The 18,881-nt window shown below is 39.1% G+C and overlaps 1 protein-coding gene across 1 annotated transcript in view; it reads right to left on the bottom strand.

The window, feature by feature from the left end:
* The window catches only part of GPR158 (G protein-coupled receptor 158), a 318,887-nt gene that overhangs the window by 282,412 nt on the left and 17,594 nt on the right, over positions 1-18,881 (bottom strand). Inside the window, exon 2 of the mRNA XM_068538769.1 lies at positions 6,591-6,696. Coding sequence (XP_068394870.1) covers positions 6,591-6,696 — 106 coding nt within the window. The remainder of the gene's footprint in view (positions 1-6,590; positions 6,697-18,881) is intronic.

The raw sequence follows: 18,881 nt of genomic DNA, 5'->3' as shown, positions 1-18,881 counted from the left end.
TACTAAATTATATCCTTTCCTATATTTTAACTTTTTAAAAATATTTCTTGGGCTTCCCTGGTGGCGCAGTGGTTGGGGGTCTGCCTGCCAATGCAGGGGACACGGGTTCGAGCCCTGGTCTGGGAAGATCCCACATGCTGCGGAGCGACTGGGCCCGTGAGCCACAACTACTGAGCCTGCGCGTCTGGAGCCTGTGCTCTGCAGCAAGAGAGGCCGCGATGGTGAGAGGCCCGCGCACCGCGATGAGGAGTGGTCCCCACTTGCCGCGACTGGAGAGGGCCCTCGCGCAGAGACTAAGACTCAACACAGTCATAAATAAATAAATAAATAAATAAAAGAACGTGAATTTCTTTAAAAAAAAAAAAATTCCTTTAGAGATTCATTGAGTTGCATCTAATGAAGTAGTAAGGAGTTACACGTAGACTCTCATTCAGTGCATTCAATAGAAAAGAAGAGATATCCAAAAATTATCTTATCGCTATATAAAACCACTGGCTGAGCTGACAACAAAACCATTCCCGTGATTCTGGGTAGAACAGTGAATCTGATAACCTCAAGAAGTGGTCTCCAAAGCAGAGGACACATGTGGGAAAAAAATACAAAAGTTCTATTTATATTTAACTCTTTTAATTTAAAAAATAAGAAATAAATTTAGCTTTAGTAATATTTAAGACTTGGATTGACATTAATGCCTTCACTCACTCCACATTTCATATGACCATAATACTGATAAGGCACCTGAGGTAAAACTGGGAGTTTTAAGACAGAAATATTGACAGTGGTTACTTGGTTCCTATATTTGCTTTCACATTTCAATGTATTACCTTTTATATTTGACCATCTACATGGATTTACAGAGTATATTATTTTAAATTGTAAAATATTTACAACCCTTCATAATAAGATGGTGTGTGACCTGGAAAACCTTTTCCCACACAAAGATTTTCTGATTATCAGAGTGAACTATTTGCTTCTAAACTCGAAGATTAGTTATGCATTGCTGTTTACAAAAAAGGCAAATGTTCTAAATTTGCTGACCTGCTCTATGACAAGTGGATGTCAGTAGTGTCTATGTAGCAGGTGTTTTTTTTTTAATATATAAGCTCTTCCTTCAAAGTAAATGTGACACTTCAATAATCCATGTGAAAGCCTTTTGAAGTGAGCATTTTGAAAATGGATATTTGGAAATATTTTCAGAGTTATGTGGGTTTTGTTGCCAAAAACTATAAATACTCACATAGCCATACAGTTTAAACTTGGAAATAAAATTTCCTAATCTGTTTGAAAATATTCCCCATGAAAGTCTGAGTGGATTTTTAACCTATTCTTTTAAAATATTAAAATGCCCAGCTTTCCAATTAGTAGGGACCAGCTGACTTCAGGTAAGATGAAAAACTCCCAGCTGTATTTCTAAAAAAACCTTGGCAAAATTGGTAGATGGAACTGAGAAATGAACACTGTTATTTAGAAAATATAGTCAACAATTTATTTCTTCAGTTGGGATTGACATATCCTTGTGAGGCATATTTTCAACTATGACAAACATTGAAACTAAATATAAAAATAAACTGAACTTAGACTTCTGAATCATTGTATTACTAAGTATTAAACTAAGATTTTGTTTGTTTGTTTTTAATTTTTATTGCAGTATAGTTGCTTTACAATGTTGTGTTAGTTTCTGCTGTACAGCAAAGTGAATCAGCTATACATATATCCCCTCTTTTTTGGATTTCCTTCCCATTTAGGTCACCACAGAGCTTCGAGCAGCATTCCCTGTGCTATACAGTAGGTTCTCATTAGTTATCTATTTTTTTTTTTTTTTTTTTTTTTATGGCTGTGTTGGGTCTTCGTTTCTGCGCGAGGGCTTTCTCCAGTTGTGGCAAGCGGGGGCCACTCTTCATCGCGGTGCGCGGGCCTCTCACTATCGCGGCCTCTGTTATTACGGAGCACAGGCTCCAGACGCGCAGGCTCGGCAATTGTGGCTCACGGGCCCAGCCGCTCCGCGGCATGTGGGATCCTCCCAGACCAGGGCCCGAACCCGAGTCCCCCGCACTGGCAGGCAGACTCTCAACCACTGCACCACCAGGGAAGCCCTAGTTATCTATTTTATACATAGTATCAATCTCCCAATTCATCCCACCCCCCGCCTTTCCCCCTTCGTATCCATACATTAGTTCTCTACATCTGTCTCTATTTCTGCTTTGTAAATCATCTATTTACAAAGACCGTCTATACCAATTATTTCAGATTCCACATATATGCGTTAATATATATGATATTTGTTTTTCTCTTTCTGACTTACTTCACTTTGTATGACCGTCTCTAGATCCATCCACGTCTCTGCAAATGACTAAACTAAGATTTTTTTTAAATGACGAAGCATCATCAATCATAACACTGTCACTGAAAATTTTTCAAAGACTGTAAGTCAGTCAATTACATTGCTCTCATTAAAGATACATTTATTTTTATAAAATATAATCTACATTAAAACCATATTTTATATTTATCTCAACCCAATTAAGTTTTCTGATTTATAATATACAGAATGTATAACAAAAGATGCATAGACTTTATAGAATAAAAAATATACAAATAACATTGGTGAATTCTTAAAGCATTTTTACTAATAGAATACAATCAAAAAGTTTCAAGGCCACTGTCCTCATGTTTCCTACTTTAAATAGTGATTTTAAAAATTCTTCTAGGGGCTTCCCTGGTGGCGCAGTGGTTGAGAATCTGCCTGCCAATGCAGGGGACACGGGTTCGTGCCCCGGTCCGGGAAGATCCCACATGCCACGGAGCGGCTAGGCCCGTGAGCCACAACTGCTGAGCCTGCGCGTCTGGAGCCTGTGCTCCACAACGGGAGAGGCCCGCGCACCGCGATGAAGAGTGGCCCCCGCTCGCCGCAACTAGAGAAAGCCCTCGCACAGAAACGAAGACCCACCACAGCCTAAATAAATAAATAAATAAATAAATTTAAAGCCATGTATTTAAAAAAAAAAAAATTCTTCTAATAGAAACAAAGCAAAAGAAAACCTTTAAAACAGCAATATCAATTTATTTGAATGTTTTTAATAAACTATTCTGTAGGAGAAGATTTTGTGTACTCAAAGCAAACAATGATATGAAATAGGTCAAGAATTATTTAAATGGATACTGAAAACATGATCAAGTCCAGGTAGCAGTGATCTGAATCAGTCATAAAAACAGCCAGAATAATCCTGCAATCCAGTTCAGGGTGTCGACTCAGATCTCAATTTACTATGCCCTTCAAAAAATACTTATTGGCCTCCTAGACTCGATAACAACCCAAACTTGAGAATTTATTCTCCTCACAAACCATCCCATGCCTTTCTAAAATGCTCCTGAGGCTTCTCTCATTGGTTACATACCACTTATCTGTTTCCAACATCAGACTCGCTATACTAGTTTAAGATACCTTAGAGGCTGAAAAGCCAACACACTGGAAAAAAAATTTTAAGTGAAAAGTTTGCCTCAATTATAACTTTGAAATTTGTAACTCCCTGTGGTATTTACAAGAGAAGAGTGTTAAATATTGGCAAAATAAAACCCAGTAAACACGATGAGTGTCTGTTTCTAGCGATGTGGATTTTCATAGACAGGCCCCTACACCCTACAAATACGAATCGTGGTAGATACGTCCCAAAACAAGCTGGTTTACACAATGATCCTTGGGGTCTGTGACAGAAAATCGGTGACAAGGGACAAAGGCAAGCCAGTGCAGATGAAAAACGCCCTGAACAAGGGCTTTTCTCTCTGTTTCCCAAGCAGTAAAAACATCAGTAGAAGCCAGTTCCTAGTCTCCAATTCACATCACTACAGGGAAGGACTGAAAGACCACTGATGGTCCCGAGTCTGAGGATGTGGTATGGACTGGCGGCAGGTACCTAGAGTGACCAGCACCAACTCCAGAACCTTAGAGAAGTTCCAGGCCAGCCCTGTGTCAATCAGACTACCCACCAAGGGCCTCAGGGGCCCAGCCTAGGACACCAAGATCTCGACTCCTAACCCTAGGACCTGGGCAAGTAAAGGGGTCGAGGGATCCAGAGTTTTCAAAACATGCATTTTGTAAATTCAGTGTTTGTTGATGTTATTTTTTGATCATTGAACCTCTTTGTACAACATTTTCAAATGAGATTCACTGAACTGTTGGTTGTCTTACAGGGTATGTTTTTCTGTTTTTTTCCTATAGGAATTGAATAAATGCAATGCTCCCATATATACAGCCAAAAGTTACACATTCACTCTAATCTTTATTTACCAGAATAGAGGATAATATTTTATCTTGAAGTAACTTAGCTTTATTTGAAAGCTTTAAAAAGACACAACCCTCAGAAAATTGATAATCCTGATGCAATGAAAATAAATCAATCTTCCAAAAGGCCACCCAATAAGACCATCTAGTCAAATACATAGATGTGCTATATGGAAAAAAAACTACAACAAGATAATTAGAGGCAAGCAGCAACTGTAACAGACTGATAAAAAAATATCTCCTTGTTTCTAGACAGACTGTTTATTGAACCACCCAGGAGCACCACTGAAACAAGGCTATACAGAAATGAGCACATACAGATCAATATCCACAATATGACACCCAGGCAGAAAAAATTCCACTCTGGCTAAAAGACAAAGCTTTGTAGCTATATGCCACTGGCATGGAGATAATAATCAGGCTAAAGATATTTACCAAATCAGTGACTGAAATTCATATCTTTAGAAATGCCAGAACCATCCAAAGGGAAGTGGGAACTCAGAAAAGTTCAAAACCATAGGAACAAACAGTGAAGGGAGGTGAAAAGAGGATCTTGACCTCTGTGTCTTGACAAGACAGAAACATTTCATTGACATAACTGGGTCCCAATTTGGGGGCAGGGAGTGAAGGAAGTGAAGGCTGTGCAGAGGGTTGGCTACGTGGAGGTGTATGGAGATGTGGGAGTGGGGATGTGTGGGGTACAGAGGAAGAGGGGGGTCATGGAAACACGGTGGGGATGTGCGATGGGCTTAGGGGGATGTGGGGGATTTGGGGGGTTTCATCGAGGGTGGGAGGATTGAGGGATATTGTGGTGGGAAGTATGGAGGGCAGGTGGAGGTGTGCATGGAATGTAGGGGGATGTGGGGAACTGTGGAAAATTGGGTAGTGGTGGGCTGCGGGAGTATGTGGCAAAAATTCAAATTGAACATGTAGATTACTACATTTATGGGAATATTCCCTATTTTAAATAAATCAAGCTGACTTTCCTCATAAATTCATGGAAAGTTGAGATAGCCCAAGTACTTAAGGTCAGGAGCTTTATTGTACATTTGTTTCAGAGCATTTTGGGACCTCAGAGATAGATTACTGAAAATGAAATGAGGATGTCATCACATGTCATCTCTGAAACTACAAAAGACAAGTGACACTAACTTGAAAAGATACACGCACCCCAATGCTCATAGCAGCATTATTTACAATTGCCAAGGTATGGAAGCAACCTAAGTGTCCATCAACAGATGAATGAATACAGAAGATGTGGTGTGTATGTACGTGTATACATATACATACACACACACACACACACACACACACACACACACACACAATGTAATACTACATAGCCATAAAAAGAATGAAATACTGCCATTTGCAGCAACATGTTTGAACCTGGAGGGCATTATGCTAAGTGTAATAAGTCAGGCAGGGAAAGACAAATACTGTATGATATCACTTATATGTGGAATCTAAAAAATACAACAGACTAGTGAATATAATAAAAAAGAAGCAGACTCACAGACATAGAGAACAAACTAGTGGTTACCAGTGGAGAGAGGGAAAGGAGAGAGGGGCAATATAGGGGTAGAGGGGAAAAAAGGGTTATTATGGGATTATATGAAATCAACTGTGTGAAACTTGAAAATTGTAAAGCACTACAGAATTTAAAGAATCTTTCATTCAATAAAAAAAATAATTAAAAAAAAAAAGACAAGTGACAGCCTTATTTCCAGAAGTATGATCTCTCTGCCTGTCCCTTACCAAACAGAGTTCCATGAAATCAAGTATGGATAGGAACTGCAAATTGGAAAAAACACACCAAATACACACATTTCTGTTTCAGTTTCCTGTGTACAGTTTTCTCCTTTTTTTCAAAATCTCCTAGCCATACTTTCTCTATTGCTTTTCTAGCAGATGGCAGGGTGTCTGAACAAATACCATCAATGTTTCAACAAGCATCATATTCCATAAAAATGTGCATAATTTGATTGACCCCTCTTGGGACTGGTTTCTCACTTCAGGGCTATTTTAATTTCCAGCCCATTTTGAACAATAGGGTCAGCCTTTGACTAAAGCCAAACTTCAGACATAATTTTAGTTTCAGCCTTCTCTTAGTCCCCAAATGAACAGTTATTCTGCACAAATTTCATTTTCTACTCCTCTTTCAGTTCATTTGGCAACATTCAGACCTGCATAGGAGATTTTTTTCCCAGTAAGATGCCTCTTATTCACCTACCCACACAAATACAATATATTCAAAAGTATTATATTTCTGAGCTTCTGATTTCAGAGAACTTTATATCCATGTTCTTACCTCTGAATTGTTAAGGTGACATTTGTGAGTTCCTGAAAACCAGCCATCACTTGAACATTGGTCAATGTCCACCTTCTGAAGATTTATGTCAACTTTCATGACACCCCTTAAAACAGAGAAAGACAAAAAGAACAAATTAATTTGAGCCTTTACAATATCTAACTCTGTATTCTACCCTAGAAATCAGCCAAATCAGCATAAAGAATGCACTAAAATTCTTCAAATTGCCCACTCATATTCATCTAAAGTGTACCGAGTGTAGATAAGAGACAGAATAGAACAGAATCAGAAAGTATTAGCTTTATGTAAGTCCGAAAGCAGGGACTCTGTATTGTTCACTGTTTCAGCTCCCTGGATAATGCCTGGCACACAGTAGGTGTTCAATAAATATTTGCTGATTGACTGAACTCCGGACAGTATTACTCTGGACGTGGTAGCAAAGTCGACTCTGAAATAACACCTGCTCCCAGTACCCCTTCTATTAAAGTAAATTTTTTAAAAAGCCCTTATTTCTTTCTACTCCTATTTCCCAATGCAGGGCCTGGGATGGGAAGGCTGGGGCAAGGGGGCTGGGAAATGAGTTAAGAGGGGAAGACAGTATCAGAAAATAAGTATCTCTTTCCTCTGATCTTCTATCACAATGACTTTAAGCAGTTCTTTAGGTCTTCCAGTGTTCCACACTGAACAGATTTGCACCATCCACAGAAGTGCCGTTCAGTGTTTACTCTTTTAAATCTAGAAATAAAAACACTGCATTTCACTTACCCATTTGAGAAAGGTCACTAAGAAAGAGAACTCACAAATTCAGAGCCAAAAATAAAATTTCAAAGAAAGCTCCAACTTCACCTAAAATTCCCCCATATTTGCCAACCAATCTCCCTATATTTTCCTAAGATCACTCTCTTCTATTTTTCACCAGCAGTAGCACCCCTAGCACCAGCAGTAACAGACCTATCTGTCCTACACTGAACTATCGCACCTGGACTTACTTGAAATAAATATTCTGGGGACTGGCCCTGAAGCCCAAAGCTCTACAATGACTTTTTTTTTTTTTTTTTTTTAATTTATTTATGGCTGTGTTGGGTCTTCGTTTCTGTGCGAGGGCTTTCTCTAGTTGTGGCAAGCGGGGGCCACTCTTCATCACGGTGCGCGGGCCTCTCACCATCATGGCCTCTCTTGTTGCGGAGCACAGGCTCCAGATGCGCAGGCTCAGTAGTTGTGGCTCACGGGCCCAGTCGCTCCGCAGCATGTGGGATCTTCCCAGACCAGGGCTCGAACCCGTGTCCCCTGCATTGGCAGGCGGACTCTCAACCACTGCGCCACCAGGGAAGCCCAACAATGACTTTTTTTTCACCAGGTTGAGTAAAGCATACACACTCCACTAAAACTCACTAAATGTAAAAACACATTTTCAAGGTCCCATGTCCCCAACTTAAACTATTTTCATTATGATATTATTAAATATGTACAAACATAAAGGTGGGCTCAAATTCCTTATATTATAGGTTTTCTAGCTACAAAACACACACACACAAAATAGCAAAACAAATGAAAAACTGTAAAGCCAACAATTTTTAAATTTAAAAAATTACTTTAAAAACACCAATGATTATGTTTTGCTGAACTAAATTACCTCTCAGAAAAGAAATATGGTACCAACTGCTAGTTCAGCAAGCCTGTTTTACCACATGTTATGACTCATTTTTCTCATCTCTTTTCTCCTTTTAAACTACTGTGAAAGCTTCTAACAGAGTGGCTTAATGTCATTTGGGTTTCATCTACAGTGAATAAATCATTTACTTTTTAAAGCTGCCTCTGTTCTTATTAACCTGTGACAAAGTATGTACTACGTTACCTAGTGCTAACATGCTCAAACGAGACACAAAAACAAACAGGCACACCAAAACCTCCCATCAGTATTTGGTTATCCAGACAGCCCAGAATATGTGTAAGTTCATTTTTCAGAGGATCACTGAAAGGAAGACCCAAAAATGTATCATAAAAACCTTATAAATCCTTCAGAGAAATAGCCCCAGTTTGCAAAATCCTACTATTGTGGACCATAATTCCATAAAACAAATACTATTCATGTGATAATTAACTGAATTCCCAAGTGACCTAATGCCTTAACCCAGTTAGCTCCTTTGCTCTTTCAACAAATATTTATTGTCTGGTATGTGCATATCGAGATAAGAGATGCCATGGAGACGAACCACATAGGTCCTGCCCAAGGAACCCCAAAGGTTTAAGACGCCTTAAAAAGTATCAGAATATTTCATGGAGAACGGATGCTAATTTCTGAGGAATGTGGAAAGTTATCACTTGGGGTAGAACAGGTATTCCATAAACACTGGTTGACTTGCTGTCTTCGCCAACCAGGACTTCCCATAAAACTGTGTTCCATATAGGTCATGGCAATCAGGGCAAGCTCACTCTGGGCTCTACTTATGGTCTTTGGAAAATAACATATCCAGTTTTTCATTCATTCAATAAATTACTTATTGAGCACCTCCTATGAGCCAAAATTGTTCTAGGTCTCTGAAATACATTAGTAAGCAGGAAAAAAACAGTTCCTGCCTTCATGGAGCTTAACTCTAGTGTGGGACAGACAAATAATAAACCAGAGCTATCATAAATAAGTAAATTACACTTCGTATTACAGACTAAAAAGTGCAATGGAGAAAACAGAAACAAAACAAAAAAACACCTTCAAGGAGGTAAGAAGGATGGCTGGGAGTAGAGGGTAGGTTAAACTTTTTTTAAAGGGTGGTCAGGATAAGCCTCACTGAAGTAAGATTTCTAAGTCAATGGTTCAAGGTACAAATAATCACAGCAGATTCGTATTCACACTCTAAGTTACCAGCCATCTTCCTCAGTGGCATAAAATTTCGCACTGGACTACCACCGTCCGCTACATTTTGGTATACCTGAACGGCTTATTAAGAATATAAATAGGAAACTAATAAAAATATGTATTTCTGTTTGTTCCACAATCGTTAGTAATAATAAGGTCAAGTTTTCCTCCACTATCTTGCTACCCTTTAGGGCAAGATAGTGGAAATCTCAAAATCCTCCAGAGCTGGCTCAGGGACACGGGTTAATTTGGGACTCCAGGAGGATGCAATTACTCTGGTTCCTTGCCTGAGAAACCCGGCTTAAGAAATTGGTATCTTGGGCTTCCCTGGTGGCGCAGTGGTTGAGAATCTGCCTGCTAATGCAGGGGACACGGGTTCGGGCCCTGGTCCGGGAAGATCCCACATGCCGCAGAGCAACTAGGCCCGTGAGCCACAACTACTGAGCCTACGCTCTAGAGCCCGCGGGCCACAACTACTGAAGCCCACGTGCCTGGAGGCCGTGCCCCCCAACAGGAGAGGCCACCGCAATGACAAGCCCACGCACCGCAACGAAGAGTAGCCCCCGCTCACCGCAACTAGAGAAAGACCGCGCGCAGCAACGAAGACCCAACACAGCTAAAAACAAATAAATACAATAAATAAATTTTTTAAAAACCTACCAAAGGTAATGAGCCGTGCGTTTAGCAGCTGGGAAATCAGCGCTGACTCTTCTTCAGTAGCGCCTGGGCCTCGGTGCCTGGAGACCTACAAAGCCCTTGGGGAGGCGCCGTGACTTTCTGTGGGGGGGTGGGGAAATGGAGGCCTGGGGCATTAAGCGGAAAGAGAACAGCTCTCTCGGTTTGGGAAAAGCATTCAGCCACAGCCACGCACTCAAACGCCGACTCCCACGCGCCAGCAGAACTTGGGCCTGCGGAGGCCCCCGCTGCGCCTGCGCAGGCCCCCGCCGCGCCTGCGCCCTGCGTCTCCTGAGCGAGCCCCTCTGGGGCGGAAGTGCTTCTCCCACATCCGCTGAGCGGGCACCGCTGGGAAACTCTGAGGGCGCGCAAGTGGCTGACGTGTGGTGGCTTGAGGACCGGAAGACGAGGGCCAAGAAGAGCCTGGTAAGTGGCGTCCAGAGAATGGAAAATATAGCAAATAACATCCCCCAAACCTCTGGGTGCTTAGCTGAGCCGCAGATTAGCATTTTCCTCCACTTCTCTTTCTGACTCCTCCTGAAAGGCAGCAAAAGCCCCAAACAGGATTCATCCTCCAACTAAATTTGGAATTTCCCTGACGTTCTCTCCCCATGAATGGGCTTCCGTCCCTACAGTTTGTTCTGAAACTCACCCCCCAAATCAAAACAATTGTCAAGTTCCATAGATTCTACTCCCTGCATGCACCGTGACCCTTCTTCATTTCTGCTATTTCCGCCTGGTTCAGGTCTTCATCTCTCAGAGAGCTAAAAAATTTTTATAATAGTTTACTAATTTGGTCCTGTCTGGCATTGCTCCAGGTGAAGATCTCGGTTTGTAGGCCCTCACGTTTTTACGGTTTAAGGTCCTTCTTTAAGAAACAAATACAAAACTGTGAATATACATTTTTATCACAATATGACCTTTGGCCCTACATGCTTGTGTTATAAGTGCTGGTTGGGTAGTAAGATCATTATCAGAAGGCATTTCTATACCAAAACTTAGCTATAGACAGAAGTGACTACAGACTACCTTAATATATATTACTAAATAATCGAGAACTTCCCCTTAACCAATTTCCAGTAATGCCCACAGCCTAGGGAAAATGTAATGGAGGCAAGTTATAGTAAAAAGAGACTATTCAATTATATCTTCCTTTTGCAAATTTTACAAAAAACAATTGACCACAAAATTCGTTGTTAGTGCCTATTCCAGGGCTTTAGAAAATTCCCATGCAAGCAAGGGGCCGTAGAGCTTAAGCATGAAACACTGCTGTCTGTTTAACCTTTGAAACTTGTAAATATGATCCTCACAATTCCCTGCTTAAAATCAATATTTCCCACTCTCTTGAAGAATGAAATCCAAGCTCCTTGGTATAACATTATATTCAGGCCCTTCCTACTTCTAACTTCTCCACCCACTCACTTGCATACATTCTTTGTTCCCGACAATTCAGAATTACATGTGGGGTCCTAAATAATTCATGCTATCTCAAAAAATCATTCTTTTATAGATACCTTTATATCTGAAGTTCCTTTGCCTCAGTTGTGCTTTACCTGTCATAGCTCCTACCTGGCTCCTTTTTAAAGCCTTCTGTGAACTCCAAGTCTCATTTAGAAACTGCCTCTCTATTTTCCCCACAATACACTGTGCTTACCTTCTTCATATCATTAGCACCTTTTATTATAATATTGGATTTTTAGTGATCTGTTTTTCCTACCAGACTAAAATTTCCATAGCCCATGTCTTTGTAATATTTTCCCTCAGCTCCTAAATCAGCACCCACCCCCCAAAATTAACCTTGAAAAATTGCAGATGCGAGAGAAATGTGAATAGTAGCTAAAATAACCATGACCAGAGAGAGAGAGAGCACGTGCCCGTGCAAAAACCCAAGGAAACAGAAAACTATCATGGACTGCTATGGGTGAATGAATGGAAAGAAAAACTGGGTATGTTGAAGGAACGTTTTGAAATTCTCCTTTTGTTCCTTCACCACGTTACCTTGGGCCATAATTTTCCTTCTTCATCACTACAGAAATTGACAGTAACAACCCATTAATCAATTTTGATGGGGAATCAGGGCAGAAGTTCTACCAAAATAAAGAGTTGATAAAAACAGATGCTGTTAGACCAGCTGCCATCAGTCATTTCCTCCAAACAATAGATAACCAGAACAGGACCTGGTGCCCAGCAGGGGGTTGCTTACATAACAGAAGCCTAAAACGTATGGCACTGGCTTTGGGCCCTGGCAGAGGCAGAAGCTAGAAGGGCCTCAAAGAAATGGTTAATAAAAGTGGGAATATGTTGGTGAGTCTTAAAGGACAGTGTAGAAATGATACTGGAGACAGAAGAAAAAGCAACCTTTGGTACATAATAGTTGGAAAGTTTGGCAACACTGTCACCTGTAAACCAATGAACTTGTGGATATGTCTAAGGAAGTTTCTAGGTAAAATGCAGAGAATACTACCTGGCTTTTTCTAGCTGACTGTGATAGAATACAAAGAGAAAAGCATGAACTAAAGTAAGAGTTGCTTAGTCTTGTTTTGTTTTTGGCTTTTTAAATTTTTTAATTGTGGTAAAATATATATAACAAAATTTACCATCTTAACCATTTTTAAATGTACAGTTTAGTAGTGTTAAGTACTTCATATTGTTATGCAGTCAATCTCCAGACTTCTTTTCATCTTGCAAAACTACAACTCTATACCCATTAAACAACAATTTCCCATCCCCCTCCTCTGCCCAGCCCCTATATTCGAACCACAATTCTAACTTCTGTCTCTAAGTATTTGACGGCTTTAGACATCTCATGAGTGGAATCATACAATACGTGTCTTTTTTGTGGCTGGCTGATTTCACTTTGTATAATGTCCTCAGGTTTCATCCATGTTGTAGCATGTGTCAGAATTTCCTTCCTTTTTAATGGAATAATATTGCATTGTATGTATATATTGTATTTTGTTTATTCATTCATTTGTTGATAGACACTGAGTTGCTTCCATCTTTTGGGTATTGTGAATAATGCTGTTGTGGAGTTGCTTAGTTTTGGGGTGAAATTTAGAGGAAATATTAAAGAGTCAGGATTTGGAAATAAAACTGTTGCACATCCCCTGTCTATTCTAGCAAAAGAGTCTCAGAATATGAAATGGCTTCAGAGCAAAGAACCACCTCAGGGTGGGTCTGGAAAATCCTTTGTTAAGACTTAAGAAAGGTCTAAGGCAGTGTTTCATAGAGGCTCTCAGCTAGACTAAAGGACTTCTGATGGTCTTATGGGTATGCCTCATAGACCCTCACTGTTAAACAATGGGGATTCTAAGATTCTCAAGGCTTTATTTATTTATTTAAATTTTAGTTATTTATTTATTTATTTTTGGCTGTGTTGGGTCTTCGTTTCTGTGCGAGGGCTTTCTCTAGTTGCGGCAAGTGGGGGCCACTCTTCATCGCGGTGCAGGGGCCACTCTTCATCGCGGTGCGCGGGCCTCTCACTATCACGGCCTCTCTTGTTGCGGAGCACAGGCTCCAGACGCACAGGCTCAGTAGTTGTGGCTCATGGGTTAGTTGCTTCGCGGCATGTGGGATCTTCCCAGACCAGGGCTCGAACCCGTGTGCCCTGCATTGGCAGGTGGATTCTCAACCACTGCGCCACCAGGGAAGCCCCTCAAGGCTTTATTGCACAGTAACCACAGGACCCAAGATAAACTTCCTGTCTTAAAGAGATTTGTAAACGTGACTTCTGTCTAATAGAATGAAATCCAGTAAGATTCATAGGAAACCTGCGTTTTTCAATGAAGAGCATAGGTAAGAGCACTGTCATCTTGAATTAAAAAGAAAAGAGATAGTGCAAAATTTTAAAAGACACTTCCCCCACCCCCACCCTTCTATGGGCAAGAAGCAGGCTGAGAAGGCCACTCAATTGCAAATATAGTCAGTTTCTTAGGGAAAAGGAAGGGTAGCTCAGAGGACAGAATCAAGAGCCCAGAGGGTAAAGCCAGGACCTTCAGAGAATTTTCCCGGGGAGTAGGACTGGTTCTAATCAGGAAATTGGCAATATGTGTTGAAATGAATTTCAGAATTGCCATAGACTAGTGACTGCTATGTGTATCCTGTTCTCCTGCTTTTTTAACTGAAGTGTTATTGTAATTGTCCTATCTCTTTATCACATGTGGATGTTTCAGGGATACTGGGGGCAGGGGACGGATAATGTTTCTTTACAGGTCTTTAAATTGAGACATACTATACTTGAACTATACACATAGCACTCATGCTCACCTGGGTCTCATTCAGTTGGCCAAGTCCTGACTTCAAGACAATATCACAGTGAGATAAGACTTTGGGGGTGGGAGACTTGAGAGGAGTAAGTGTATTCTGCAGATAAGAAGGCCTACTACCCTATTACCCTGCTGGAAGTAAACGCAAGGTGCCAGGTGGAGTAAATGTGGAAAGAGAGTTTACTGAGCAGTGCCCATGCATCCCCCAGCTATTCCAAACTTCTCAGCCCAGTTGCCAGATATATGAATGAAGAAGCCACCTTAGAAGTGGGTCTTCCAGCCCCGGCCATGCCAGCTGACACTGCATACACTAGAAACAAACCACTCAGCCAAGCCCTTCCCAGATCTGTGATCCACAGAACTGTGAGAAAAATGCTTGTTTTAAAAAGCCCCTAGGTTTTTCAGTAATTTGTTATGCAGAAATAGGTAACTGGAGCATCTAACCAATATAGACACTGTATATGCGGAAAAGAAACAGTGGATTTAGAGGACATAGCTACCAAGGGCATCTATGCTGCCAAGGGCACGTGTGTGTGCTTGTGTGTACGTGTGTAAATTTATCAACAATTGACATAAGAAAGAAATAATTGTAGTTGGAAATTCTGACATACCTCTGAGAAACTGATAGATTGAACAGAAAGAAGCAATTAGCAAATATCTCAGCAGTACAATTAGTAGACTTAAGCTATTTAGGCATATATGGAGTCTTCATGTGACAAATAATTCACTTTTTGTTTTCACATGCACAGAATATTTACTGAATATTTACCAAAAATAAACCAGAGATAATATTTCAAAGGGAACCTCAGATTCCGAAGGATCAGTGTCATACACACTATGTCCTTTAGTCATAACGCATTAAATTATAAATTAAGCTTCTTAAAAGGATAGCTTGAATACATCTCACATGTTTGGAAAGTTAAAACAAATTCCTAAATAACCCTTAGGTTGAAAAAGAAAATTAATGAATACTTAGATTTGAATGGCAGTGAATACACTACAAGTAAAAAAAAATTCTGGAGCAAGGGTTAGAGAAATGAATGAACCTAGGGCTGGGGCAGGGAAAATGCAAGATACACTTAAAGCATCATTTTCAGAAAATAAGAACAAGGGCATGTCAAAAAGACACACAAGCCAGCTTAAAAGAGTTCCCAATTGTGGAAGCTGGAGTAGTTTGAGCAATGAAATAAATAGTGATAATATCTGATTCAACCCCCAAAATAAATATTCAGAAGTCCATACTCATATGAATAAATGATTAAGTTAATAAATGAGGAAGAAGACAGACCTCTTTGTTACAAAAGAATTCCAGCTCATACATTTAGAAGGAATGAGGGAAATAGAAAGTCATCGTTAGAATACCACATTAATAATTGTTGCAGGCAAGACCTGCTGATAAATCCTAAAATTAGTGGGAAAAACATTAAGAAGAAACAGGATATTTGAATAAGCTCAAAGCATCTCCCCCAAAACATTTATTCATTACTGTAGTGGTTTTAACGTATGTCCAAAATTCTTTGATACTGCTCCCTCCAGGAAGCAGTGAATTCACCTTCCCTTGAGTGTGAGCTTAACTTAGTGATTCACTTAGAATAAAGTACGGAAAGGGAAAAATAGTAACTATAGAGTGGAGAAACCTGGCAAACACCCCACTAACCAAGTGACCACGGTTAACATCACCAGTAGTAAGACATATCAATACTATGTCCTCTGTGGTATGATGCAATGAGAAGAGCATTTCCCCTCTATTGTGTTCTTCCCCAAAGTCCATAACCTCAGTCTTATCATGAGAAAGCATCAGACAAATCCAAATAGAGGGATATTCAACAAAATACCTTAGCAGCACGCTTCAAAAGTGCCAACTGATAGTTGATAACATAAGAGAGTATTGTTTAAAGGCAAGGAAAGACTGAGAGACGGTCACAGATTGGAGGAGACTACGGAAATACGAAAAACAAATGATACATTAGTTCGCTAGGGCTGCCATGACAAAGTACCCAGACTGGGTGGTTTAAACAACAGAAACGTATTTTCTCATAATTCTGGAATCTAAAAGTCCAAGGTCAAGGCATCAGTAGGGTTGGTTTCTTCTGAGACCTCTCTCCTTGGCTTGTAGATGGCCATCTTCTCTCTGTGTCTTCACATGGTCTTCCCTTTGTGTGTTCCTGTGCCCTAATTTCTTCTTATGAAGACCCAGGTCATATTGGATTAGGGTCTATCTTAATGACCTCATTTTAACTTAATTACCTCTTTAAAGATACTGTCTCAAAATACTGTCACATTCTGAGGTACTGAGGGTTAGGACTTCCACATACGAATTTTGGGGAAATATAATTCAGCCTATAAGATATGGTATCCTATTTTGGATCCTGGAAGAGAAACAGAGCATTAGTGGAAAAACTGAGGAAATCTGATTAAAATCTGTAGCTTAGTTAACAGTGTTGTACTAATATTAGTTTCTTAGTTTTCATAATTTTATGTAAGATGTTAATGTTACAGGAAGCTGGGTGAAGGGTATATGGGAACTTTCTGTATTGTCTTTGCTAATCTTCTGAAAGTCTGAAAGTATTTCAAAATAGTTTAAAAAGTTTTAGTTATAAAAAAACTAAATTTCTTTGAAAAGATAAATAAGGGAGACTCAAGAATTAAAGAGAAAATACGCAAATAAACAGGAAATAGGCAAATAAACAATACACAGAATGAATAGATACAAAGGAATGTTTTAAAAAGCTATTATTTTTTTTAAATATATGATTAATTATTTTGTAACAAACTTTTAAAAACTAGAGGAAATGAAAAAAATGGATAAAATGATAGAAAATATACAATGCCAGATTTGCCACAAAGGGAGTGTAAAACTTGAATACAACCATAAGCATAGAGAGTTTTAAATCATTCACTTCCCAGAAAAGCTTCAGGCCTATGAACGTGGTTTTGTATATGAATTCTACCAAACCTTTAAGGAAAAGTTCTTTTATTTTTACAAGTTCTTAAAACCAATAAAACCCAAAATTATCCAATTTATTTTATATGATTTTGATTCCAAGCTACATGAGGACAATATAAAAAAAAAAAAGTCCCATTTTAACTTTGCATAAAGATCCAAGAATCCTAAAGGAAATCTTGGCTAAGCAAATATTAAAATATATTAAAATAATTATACATTATGATCCACTGGAGTATATCTCAAGAATAAAAGGATGTTTTAACATCAGAAAGTATATCAATGAAATTCAGCAGTAATGGAAGAAATGAGAAAAATTATATGATTGTTTTAATCAATGTAAAAAGGCATTTTAAAAAGTTCCAACACCTAATTTTTTTTAATGGTATACTAGAAATTGAAGGATACTCTTAACCTGGTAAAACTTGCCTCTATGAACCCTATACTTAAAGGAAGAACTTTTTCTTTAAGATGTTCCCTTTAAGTCAAAAATGTTTACCATCACTGATGCCGTATAACATAGTTACTGAAAGTCACAACTAATTCTGTAAGAAAAAAAAAGAAATGAGATATAAAGATCAGAATAGAAGAGAGTAAACTCATTATTTGTAGATGATATGACTGTTTAGCAATCAAATCAACAGACAAATATGAGAACAATAAGAAAGTTCAGCAGGATTGATGGATACCAGATCAATGTACAAAAATCAATAGCATTTCTCTACACCAACAATCTCCAACAAAAGTTATAACTAAAAAGATGCCATTTAAAATAGCAACAGAACCCATAAATTCTCTAGAAGTTAACTTAATCAAGAATACACAAAACCTTTATGGAGAAATTTTGAAGCTCTATTGAAGGACAAAACAGATGATCTGAATAAATGGAGAGACATCACATGCTTTGAAAGGGAATAATTTAGTGTATTAAAAATGTCAATTCTCATCAAATGGAGCTATAAATTTAATGCAGAACCAATCAAAATTCTATATAGATTTTTTTTAGAAACTTGATAGCTTACTTTAAGTAGAAAAATAAAAGTCAGCTGTGAAAAGGGGAAAGAGGTAGGCTTTGCCTAAGCAAATATTGAGACATACTACCCAACCACAACAATGAAACATAATAGTATTGACCAGAAAACAGACATGGGAAACAGTGGAACAAAACAGAGAGCTCAGAGACATACACATGCATGTAAGGCACTTATTTGTATGATAAAGGCTGATAATGTTGGGAACCTGGCTCACTAAATGGATAAAAATAATAACTGCATCCCTACCCAATACCATATACAAAGGTGAACTCCCAATGTTAAAGACCTGACTGTGAAAGGTAAAACTTTAATGGTAGTAGTTGATTATAAGAGAATATTTTTGTGGCAAAGCATTGAAAGACTTCTTAAAATGAAACCCAAAAGCATAAACTGTAAGGCAAAATTTTGACTAAGTAAGTAACATCAGAAATTTTTAAAAATTCCATTCAAGGGGAGATATTATGGACAAAGTTACCTGAAAGATGACAGATTGGGTGATATTGCAGTGTCTAAAATTGA

The sequence above is a fragment of the Eschrichtius robustus genome, chromosome 1, assembly GCF_028021215.1.
Source record: "Eschrichtius robustus isolate mEscRob2 chromosome 1, mEscRob2.pri, whole genome shotgun sequence".
Classification (NCBI taxonomy): domain Eukaryota; kingdom Metazoa; phylum Chordata; class Mammalia; order Artiodactyla; family Eschrichtiidae; genus Eschrichtius; species Eschrichtius robustus.
Note: the sequence above shows the minus strand (reverse complement) of the source record. Positions and strands in the feature narration are given on the sequence as shown.